The 10787-nt window shown below is 40.7% G+C and overlaps 1 protein-coding gene across 2 annotated transcripts; it reads left to right on the top strand.

Moving 5' to 3' along the window:
- The first annotated feature begins 1465 nt into the window (after nt 1-1465).
- SF3B5 (splicing factor 3b subunit 5) lies at nt 1466-2181 on the top strand. Of its 2 annotated transcripts, none has more exons than XM_043457363.1 (2): nt 1466-1863; nt 1970-2181. In XM_043457363.1, the coding sequence occupies exon 1, from the start codon at nt 1583-1585 to the stop codon at nt 1841-1843; it is 261 nt and encodes an 86-aa protein (XP_043313298.1). In that variant the 5' UTR covers nt 1466-1582; the 3' UTR covers nt 1844-1863; nt 1970-2181. The 2 variants fall into 2 exon arrangements, with proteins under 2 accessions (XP_043313298.1, XP_043313299.1); XM_043457364.1 differs by having other exon boundaries at nt 1475-1867.
- The last annotated feature ends 8606 nt before the right edge of the window (nt 2182-10787 follow it).

Here is a 10787-nt window from a genome sequence, read left to right as displayed (position 1 = left end):
TGCAACCCCATAGAGGGCACCACGCCAGGCTTCCTGTCCATCACCATCTCCTGTGCTTACTCAAACTCATGACAGCACCTGAAATTTACTCTCTGGAAAATTTCGACATTCACTATAGCATTAACTATAATCATCATGCTGTACCTCTCTAGACTTACTGGTACTAGGTAACTGCCATTTTGCACCAGAATAGAAGTATTTTAAAGTTGTCTTTCACCCCGTGAAGAGTTCTTTCTATATGGCTACCATACAGTTGTTCACCCATTCATCAAAAGTTTTTAGAGAAACATTCTCTGCCAGGCTATGAGGATATCATAAAAGAAGCATATGATACATCATCAATAGACGCAAACAATTTTTCTTAAGTAGTTTGTATTCGTGTGAAGAAGTTCTTTAAACCAAAAATTGGATTTAAAGTGATAATAACATAGAGATGTAAAGAGGAAGAATTTCCATCTGTCTGGAGTAGCCAAAGTCAATTTCAAGGAGATACTTCCGAGGTGACTTAAAGAGAAAAGTGTTTGCCAGGGGGAACAAAACATTCCAAGCAGCGGGAACAGCAGGAACGGAGATCTGGGGAGGCGAGCAGCACGGAACGTTGAGAAAGATTTATAGGCTGAGGGCGTGTAGGCCGGGGTGAGAAGTTGAAGGGAGAATATCAAAATTAGAAGCTCAAGAGGAAGGAGAGGCTTGATGAAGGCGCCAGAACCTGTCGTAACTGGTGCTGTACTTTGGTGACCAGGCAGGAAATGGCAGCCCTGCAAGCGATGAAATAACTTTCCACACAACTTGTAAAAGGTGGCTGGGACCAGAACTTGCGTCTCCTGATTTCAAGGTGACCCATCCACGGTTGTGAACGGGCTACCACTGCGCCTCGTTAGCTCCGAAAGCGGTGTCATACCAAGAGTTCATATTCCCAGTTCCACCTGAGGATGCCTCTTGCCTCCCAGACACCTCCCTCCATTAAGCCGCCAACATCCTTTTAAACATCTCTCCATTTCTTGTTGTGTCGCTAAATTTTGTCTGACTCTTTTTGCGACCCCATAGATTGTAGCCGGCCAGGCTTCTCTGTCCATGGGATTTCCCAGGCAAGAATACTGGAGTGGGTTGCCATTTTCTTCTTCAAGGGGATCTTCCCGACCCAAGGCTAGAACCCATGTCTCCTGAATTGGCAGGCGGTTTCTTTACCACTGAGCCACCAGGGAAATCCTTTAAACATTTCTCAGGGTTCCTAAAAAGCCTGCGAAACCAGCCCTCAGAGACCACAAGTCCCAGCATGCAAAGCTCCTTTTAGGAAAGGGCCACTAAAAGGACCAGCATGCAACGCTCTGCGAAGGGGGCGGGACTCTCTACAGGGGCGGCCCACTTGTAGCGTCGCCTAGGCAACTCCAATTCGGTGACAGACTACACTTCCGCTTCCGCCTCTGAGTCCTGGGACCGCGAATCTGCGCGGCTTCGTCGCTGTGACGCCATCCGCCTGCGACCGCGTGGTTTCGGAAGTTCCGCAGTCCCTCTTGAAGTCCCAGAGCGCCTTCCTGTAGTCGGCTGCCTCTCACCTGGGCGCAAAGGGAAAAGCGGTGAGATGACTGACCGCTACACCATTCACAGCCAGCTAGAGCATCTGCAGTCCAAGTACATCGGCACCGGCCACGCGGACACCACGAAGTGGGAATGGCTGGTGAACCAGCACCGCGACTCCTACTGCTCCTACATGGGCCACTTCGATCTTCTCAACTACTTCGCCATTGCCGAGAATGAGAGCAAAGCGCGAGTCCGCTTCAACTTGATGGAGAAGATGCTGCAGCCTTGCGGCCCGCCAGCTGACAAGCCGGAGGAGAACTGAGTCCCCGCGGTATCACCGCTGTACGTGAGTACCTGTCCCTGAGTCCCCCGGGTTTGCCTGCATTCTCGCTTGTTCTTAAGTGAACTGATTCTCCATGTCTCTCCTTCTCGTGCTTTCCTTCTACAGAGGTGCTTACCCAGGGCGTCCCGCATGACCTGCCTTCCTGTGGACCGTTTTCCTGTGGAACACAGCGTTGGGAGACCGTCAGGACCCCTGAGAACTGTGACTGGACCGTGGAGCAAACTTTAGAGAAGACGGCACTGGAGTGAGACTGGATTTAGAGGCTCGTTTTCGGCTAGTTGATTGTTGCTTTTTACATAAAGTTTAGAAATGTTTCAGTCTCTTGGTGTGGACTACTTATGTTCTGGTGGAGGGGTCCAGGGAGGGCTTTGGGACTATGGCTTTGGGGGAGGCGGGAGAATAGGAGGGATAAAGAAGGGGAGAGTTAGGAAGGGGTTGGGTAGGTAGTTCAGGGCCAGCGTTCATTGCCAGACACTTAAATGCACCCTGCATAACCTTTATAACATTCCCCAACCCAGACTTTTCCCAAGAGCTTTTTTCAGGCCCATAACGCTTTCAGTATGGAAAAATGTGATCATGGTATCCCTTCTTTTTCTTTCATTCAAAAAAAAAAAGAAAATCTTTGCTGGCGTTGTCCTCTCTCTGCAGATTGCATTCTCTCTTTCTTTGGGGACTTTATGGATGTGTCTTGAGACTTGACAAGCTGTCAGACGAATTCTTTCATTCATTCAACATTCAACAAGTATTTGTTGAGTCCTATGTGGCAGGCATTTTCCATGCTTTGGGGGCTTATATTAACACTAGTTGGGGGAGCAGCACACTGCATCAATTGTAGATAACAAGCAAATGTTAGAAGGAACTGTGGAGAATGGAGTAACAGTAGCATTGCAGTTTTAAATAGGCTGCCTCGTATTAGACTATTGAGGAGGTGACATTTGCACAGAGATTTTAAGGAAGTGAGGGAAATAGCCATACAGAAAACGGGGGAAATTACTCTCCAGGCCAAGAAAACTTCCAGTGAAAAGTACCTAAGACGGATTGTGTATGGCTTATTGGATGAAGAGTAAAGAAACAAGTATGGCTGAAGGGAATGAGCCGGGGGAGAGTGGAGGTATAGCTTATGGAGAGGGAACAGATAAGAGTAGAGCCTGGTGGGCCTATGTAAGGACTTGTGGCTTTTATCCTGAGTATATGGGGAGCCATTGGAAGACTATTAGGTGATAGGGTCTGACACAATTTAGGTCAGTGAGTCTCAAGCATATTGGCCTTGGAATACCATTACATTCTTAAAAATTCTTGAAGACTCCCACAGAGCCTTTGTTTTTGGTTATAGCTGTTGATAGTCACCAAATTAAAAATTAAAACTGAGAAATATTTAAAATACCTGGTAATTCATTTTAAAATAACAATAAGAGGACTTCCCTGGTGGGCCAGCTTTTAAGAGTCTGCCTGCCAATGTAGCGGACATAGGTTTGATCCCTGGTCCAGGAAGATTGCACGTGCTACGGGGCAACTAAACCTGGGCGCTGCAGCTACCGAAGCTCATCTGCTCTAGAGCCTGTGCTCCACTAGAAGAGAGGCCACCACAATGAGAAACCCATACTCCACAACTGGAGAAAGCCTACACGCTGCAACAAAGACCCAGTGCAACCATACATAAATCAATAAAATAACAATAAAAAGACCATTACATGTTAACGAGAATATTTTTCATGAAAAATAACTTTTCCAAAACAATTTAGTGAAAAAGATAGTGTCTTTTTTTTTAAAAACAACTTTGCATATGACTTCAGTGTCCGTATATAAAGGTGTTAATTGCTCAGTTGATCAAACCTGCGTCTCCTGCGTTGCAGGCAGATTCTTTGCCACCTCACTCACCAGGGAAGCCCCCCTTCTTCAATGTCCAGCTTAATATAAGACAGCTGTATTCTTTTATCTGCTTCTGCATTCAAACTCCTAGAATATGAAGTTTTGGCTGAAGTATGAAAAAACCCGCTTCGGGACTTCCCTGGTGGTACCTCCTGCCAATGCAGGAGACAAGGGTTGGATCCCTGGTCTGGGAACATTCCACATGCTGCAGAGCATCTAAGCCTGTGTGCCATAGCTACTGAAGCTTGTGCACCCTAGAACCCACAGGCCACAACTACTGAGCCTGTGCACCTAAAGCCTCTGCTTCACAGCAAGGAAGCCGCTGCAGTGAGAAATCCATGGGCTGTGTAACAAAGTAGCCCCCACTTGCCACTACTAGAGAAAACCCTTGTGCGTCAGTGAAGACCCAGCACAACCAAAAAACAAAGTTTTTTTTTAAGTCATCTTAAAAAAAACCCACTTCACATAAATATATAGTAAGGGAGAAATACTTCAATAGCCTTTTCAAATATCTTAGAAGTTAGATAGAAGGTAGGATATGATCAACTTTTCATTCTCTATTATATTAAAATTCATTAATCTATGTTGAGCATTGAATGGACCTTTTACCCATATGTGATTTTATAATATCTTTAATTGCTCATTTGGAAAGTGTTGGCTCACTGAATTATACAGGCCCTCTAAGTGTTGACACATTTCATTGTATGTACCAAAATAATGTTCTTTGTACATGTTGTTAGTATCATCGCTGATCTCTTGAGAAAAGTCTTACAGCGTTAGTAAGCTGAAAAACTAACAGTGATGGTATAAGTTTTCCACAATTTGAAGTTTTTACTTGATAGCCTAAATTTGCTTACTGGTGGCAAATCAAGTCTCTTTTTTCCCTTAAAGTGACAAGCCTACTTGGTTCATTTTCAAGAAAATATCTGTCAAACACCAAATTCTGAATAATTACAGTTTGTCAGTCTTCCAAGTAAAGAATGATGTTCCTTGAGAGAGAAAGAAAAAAAGAGTCCATTTAGTCTGCAACTCAAATAATAACAAGTGCTTTTTCTTAAAAAAAAACCACTGTGCTTTGGTGGCAGCAGAAATGGTTTATGCATACTACCAATTTTGATCATTTGAGAAGATGTGTCCTTGTGGGCTAAGATTTCATAAAATCAGTTTTATTTCATCAAGGACATTCTTTTTAAAAATAATTTTATTTATTTTTGGCTGCGCTGGGTCTTGGTTGCTGCGTGGGCGTTTCTCTAGTTGTGGCAAGCAGGGGCTACTCTTTATTGCAACGCACGGGCTTCTCATTGTGGGCGGGCTTTTCTTGTTGTGGAGCTCAGGCTCCAGGGCACACGGGCTTCCGTAGTTGTGGCACGTGGGCTCTAGAGCACAGGCCCAATAGTTGTGGCACATGGGCTATGCTGCTCCAAGGCAAGTGGGATCTTCCCAGATCAGGGATTGAACCTGTGTCCCCTGATTTGGCAGGCAGATTCTTTAGCACTAAGCCACCAGGGAAGCCCTAATCAAGGACATTCTTTTTTTTTTTTTTTCTTTTCTTTTTAGTGAAAGTGAAGCCGCTAAGTCGTGTCCGACTCCCAGCAACCCCATGGACTGCAGCCCACCAGGCTCCTCCATCCATGGGATTTTCCAGGCAAGAGTACTGGAGTGGGTTGCCATTGCCTTCTCCCCTAATCAAGGACATTCTTAAGTGAGACGGAGTCGATTTTTTATTTTGTTTATTTTTGTTGAGAGTATATGGCAGTGAAGAATACAATGACTACTAGTAGTCTGGTGTCACTATCTTGATTGATGTTAAGTGCTAGTAGTTTTATTCACGATTGCTTTTATATCAAGATAACGCAGTGAAAATGGCAAGTAAAATCTAAGTATTATTAAGTATTATTAAAATAGTGTCAACTTCACAGATTCTCTGAAATTCCTACCATTTTCACTTGAACAAAAACTTATAGAATGATAGATTAAACTATATTATTTAGACTTGGTTGGATGGCATCACCGACTCAATGGACATGAGTTTGAGCAAGCACTGGGAGATGGTGAAGGACAGGGATGCCTGGCATGCTGCAGTCCACCGGGTCGCAAAGAGTCGGACACGACTAAGCAACTGAACAACAGCAAGACTTAAGTATTTAGCAGATATTTTCTCAGAAAATGAATGAAATGGGCCATCATTTCCAGGAAAACAACTGAACCACTTTTTAAAGGGGTCTTTCTGGCTGTTGTGTTGAGAATAGATATAGGTGATGTAACAGAGAACAGACCGTAATTGTCAGCAGTTAAATAAAAGTATCAATACTGATGCTTTTCCCCCCATAAAGAATAGGAGAGAGTCAAGCTGTAAATCCTCATCCTTACGAAACTGGAATGAGAGGGAGCCCTTGTCTCTGATTGGAGTGTGTAGCAGTAGACCAGGAGAGATGACAACCCACGTTGCAAATAGAGAGGAAGGGACTGAATATTTAGTATAGGGTAATTTATATAAAGAATCAAATGAAAATGTGGACAATAAAGAACTACAGGAATTCAGAAGGAAGTTAGTAACCTAGAGACTTACATGAACTGGCTTGAATTTATACTATCAGGATTCACAGGGACAAGGATTTGGGTTTGTTTTATTGCCTGATAAATCGCAAGTGTCTCAAATGGTGCCAGCATATCACAAGTGTTCAACAAATATTGTGTTGAATGTGAAAAGATAAGGCTTAATTTAGACACTATACTAATTTATGTTTTAGGCAGTCTTTAAGTTCACCAGAGTAGGTCAGAGCAAAGGAAAGAGATATTTGAAAATATGCTTCTCAGATAGTAATAATAGCTAACATATCGATAGCTTTTATGGTGTACTGAGTGTTTTATCTGATGTGATCTCTGGGAGGTATTATCTTTGTTTTACAGATGAAACAGTTTCAGAAAAGCTATTTGCCCAAGGTCACCCAGATGCTATGTGGCTAAGCCAGGATTTGAACCAGGTCATTCTAGTTCCAAAGTACAAAGTCTTAAACATACTGTTGCCCAAACAGGTAGAAAATCATATTAGAATAATTGGAAATAAGTTACTGTCTCAGATGAAAAATGGAAATATTAAAAGTTTAGTAGATTATAATGAAAGACTATCAGACCAATGTGAAAGTTCTTATATAACACTTAAAAAATATAATGTGAAATGTATTGAAGAAAGATTATTTTAATGGAAATATTCACTTATGTAGGAAAAATCCATTCAAGGGTTTGAAAGTAAATAAAATGCGGTCCAAATACCTTTAATTGAACCTGTAACTCTGTACTGGTGTGAAATAATTTTTGAATCAAACACAGGAGGGCAGCAGATGATGCTCTTTGGAAGGAGTTTTTGGAAGGAGCTCTAAACTTGTAGATTTCTGCTAATGGGAGAAAACCAGTTCTTTTTATTTCAGTGGTATAATGAGAAAGCCACTTTGTGAACCATAAAATAATAAACATGTTTCTCTTTGACAGATATGTAGTGAATACTGCAGATCACGGTATCACACTTACAAGGATGGGACAAATTAAGGACGCTACCCTTAAAAGGTTACTTGTCAGGGAAATAAATACAGTACCACATAAATATCTCTGATCTGTAATGGCATGAGTTGAGTGCTAGAAGAAAGGTATGGGGAAAAAGGTGAGAGAGTTTACAAGAAAAATTTACAAACTGCCTGTGAAGGAATGGAAGAGGGCATTGTTGAGAAAGAGGCTTTTGAGAAGGATCTTGAGTGGTAAGTAGGACTTATATGTGTAAAACAAGGGCAAGGCATGACCATGCTCTGGAGATGTGAATAAGCTGCCCTAGGAAGGGTAGGAGAATTCACCTTACTCTTATTTAAAACCTTACCATGACTTCCAATAACTTATGGCCCTTCACTCTCCGGTCCTCATTCTTTTCAGAAGGCTGGAAAAACAGGTTGAGGCCTAAATCCAAGGATAACAATGTTATCTCAGTTAATCTTCACAATGGCCCTGCAAAGGTGGTTATCCCATTCTACCAAAAAGCAAACGGAAATAGGAAAAATTAAGTTGTTAGCATAATATCACTCAGCTACTGAGTGGTTGAGCGGGGACTTACACCCAGGTCTGATTTTAGCATCCAGGCTTTTCATGAGGTTGTTCAAGATTTTCAAACTATGTCTCACAGAATTCTAATTCCACGAAAAGTTATAGATGGTTTTTGAAGGGCAGAGGTTTGGGAGGGAATAAGGGCAAGGGAATATTTTGGTTAAATAAGTTTCAAAGTTGCTCTACACCATGCAGTTTCATGCTTCAGTTTAATTTTTTAAAGTTCTGCAGTAAGAAATTTTGCTTATCGTTTTCTAAACTTATTTGAACTAGGAGTTCCTTTTCTCAAGAAATACCAAGATAATTTTGAGAAATTTTTGGGGGGGGGTTATTGCTTTTGTCAGCGAGAGAAATTTGAATAGAGAAATGATGTATTCAGCCCTGAGCTTGAGGAAAATGAATTTGCTGGCAGTGTGTAGGTGGAACTCATAACCACAGATAACTTTCCTTTCCTTCTTAGATTTTTCTAATTTCCTCAGCTGAAAATAAGTACATTTGTGAGTGAAGGGTTCTTTGTTCTCAGCCCTGATACTGTTCGTGTCTCTAAAACTAGCAACTTAAAGACATTAGAAACAAGAGACTTAATTATTTTGCACAAATTAGTTATGAAGCAATCTTTTTCCATGGCTAGGATGTGAAAAAAGAAATGTTATTGAGGAATTTGGAAGTTTTTGTTTACTAATTTTGTTAGCGTCTGGAAGATGTATCTGACAAAGCGTCGGCTTTGAATGATCTGACAGCCAACAGTTGGTCTACTTCAGAGAGATGACAGTTTGTTCTTAATTTAACTGGCTTTTTATCTCACATCCCACATTGCTTCCAGGCTCCTCGTGTCCTTCGTTTTCCTTACCTGCAATACACACATTGCACATACCTGCCCTCTCAGTCACTTAGCACCAAGATAGTGAAACCTGGGAAGAGGTCAGGGGTGCTGGTAGGAAATCAAGACTTGGGAAAATCCATCTCCTCTTCACTGGCACAAATGGCCTGCTGCAAATGGCCCTTTGAAGCTCTCTGACTTTGATCTGTGTTACCTCAGAATCCTTCCTTTCCTCCACTTTGCTCATTTCCTATCAACTGTTCTCAGTTGTTATCTTGTCCCCCAGCCTTGCCTCTTGTTGCTATATTCTCCTGAACCTCATCCTTTCTTCCTCCATGTTACCTTACTAAAGCAGCGAACTTCAAAACAGAAATGTCTTCATACCATCAAAAATGGGGAACAAATAAGCAATTTTAGGGGTTTTGGCACACAGCATCAAAGAATTTAGGGTGTTCACCTCTTCAGCCCCACTTTCCTCTTCAAGCCCTCCACCAGCAGACCAGAGCCCTACTCCTGGTTCTGGCCCACGACTATTTCAGAGCTCTGCCTTTTACAGTAAGGATAATGTTATATCATGATCCTATCTCCTTCACCAATTTTTATATAGATCAAGTAATTTTTTTTTTTAGAAAAAAATCATTTTCTCTAATTAAAAAAAAAGAAAGGTATAAAGAATAGTATAACATGGATATTCCTTCTACCTCAAATTGACAACTGTTTATATTCTATCAAATTTACGTCCCTCTTTCCCACTTTTAAAATAATTTTGCAAATAACATACGTGAGTGTGGCCCTTCTAAAAAATGAAAGGAAGCACTACAGATAAAACTAATGTTTCCTTTGATCACTCCTAGCCTAATTTTTCCTCTCTCCTCATATCAATTCCATCCCCACCACCGAAATGACTTCTATGAGTGTTTTTTCAGTTTATCCATTACACCAAACATCTGTCTCTCTCAGTCTGTTTATCTACCTACCTATCCACCCATCTGACATAGAAGTATTTTGTGTTTTAAAAAATATACAAGTGAAGCTGTTTGTCAGTTCCTCAAAAAACTAAACATATAATTTGTTTTTTTTTAAACTAAACATATAATTTAAAGAGGATAAAAATAGAGTCATAGTTAATGGGGAAAACATAGTACATAAGTGAATCTCCCAATTCTAGAATATCAGGTACTCAATAACTTCATTTGCTGAATCACAAATAAGTGGATAAATAAATAAATGAGTAAACAAGTACATAAGAAGCAATGGAGATTGGGTGAAGTTGAGAGGGTCATTGAAAATGCTGAACATATGTTGCCTGTCACTTGGTATATGAGTAAGCAATGTAAAAATCATCAAGTACTCAGATAACTTGACAATTTCACATGAAATGAAAACCTTAAGCTAAGTTGATCTCAGAATATATTTTTGATTTAATAAGCAATTTCACAATATTCATTTTTATAGGCTCACGTGAGAATTCTTTTTCGTAGTTTCTTGGGGAAAGGATATTTTACCAAACACAAAACATCTCCCGTAGGTAGTAGAAGATAATTATCAGGACTTCCTTGGTGGTCCAGTGCTCAAGACTCTGCTTCCACTGTTGGGGGACTGGTTCCATCCCTGGTGGGAGAAGTTCCACATGCCACGTGGTATGAAAAAGTAAAAATCAATTTTTTCATTTTGAAAAAATACAATTTTGAAATTAGAATGAAAAAATAAAAATAATTAAATAAAAAGAAATAAAAACAACAAGGATCATGCAATGCCATTAACAATCATATACCAACAAATTAGACAACCTAAAAGAAATGGATATACTCCTAGAAACATAAAATTTATCAACATATGGAAAACAAAATCTGGGATTAGTACATCTTTGGGGATGCTGAGTATAATATGCTTACACAGGACTAAATATGTACCTTGTTTTCCAGTTAAATAGGCCTGTAATTATTACAGTCTGGATTGTGAAAACATGTTTGTCCTCCTGCGGTTGTGAGCAGATTAGACATTCATTTTTTCTTGGTCTTTAGTGTTCCCTCTGGTTTGGGTTTTATCTCCCTCCTCGTTTATCTCTTGATTCTTGCTGTTCTGTCATAAGAAACTCAACAGATGACTAGTGTAATGATGCCAATACATCAATAACCTTTTCTC

This window comes from Cervus canadensis, chromosome 33 (genome assembly GCF_019320065.1).
Source record: "Cervus canadensis isolate Bull #8, Minnesota chromosome 33, ASM1932006v1, whole genome shotgun sequence".
NCBI lineage: Eukaryota > Metazoa > Chordata > Mammalia > Artiodactyla > Cervidae > Cervus > Cervus canadensis.
Note: the sequence above shows the minus strand (reverse complement) of the source record. Positions and strands in the feature narration are given on the sequence as shown.

Bases quoted from the DNA above. Each gene is read 5' to 3' on its own strand.
- SF3B5 (XM_043457363.1), top strand. From the start codon at position 1,583: ATGACTGACCGCTACACCATTCACAGCCAGCTAGAGCATCTGCAGTCC.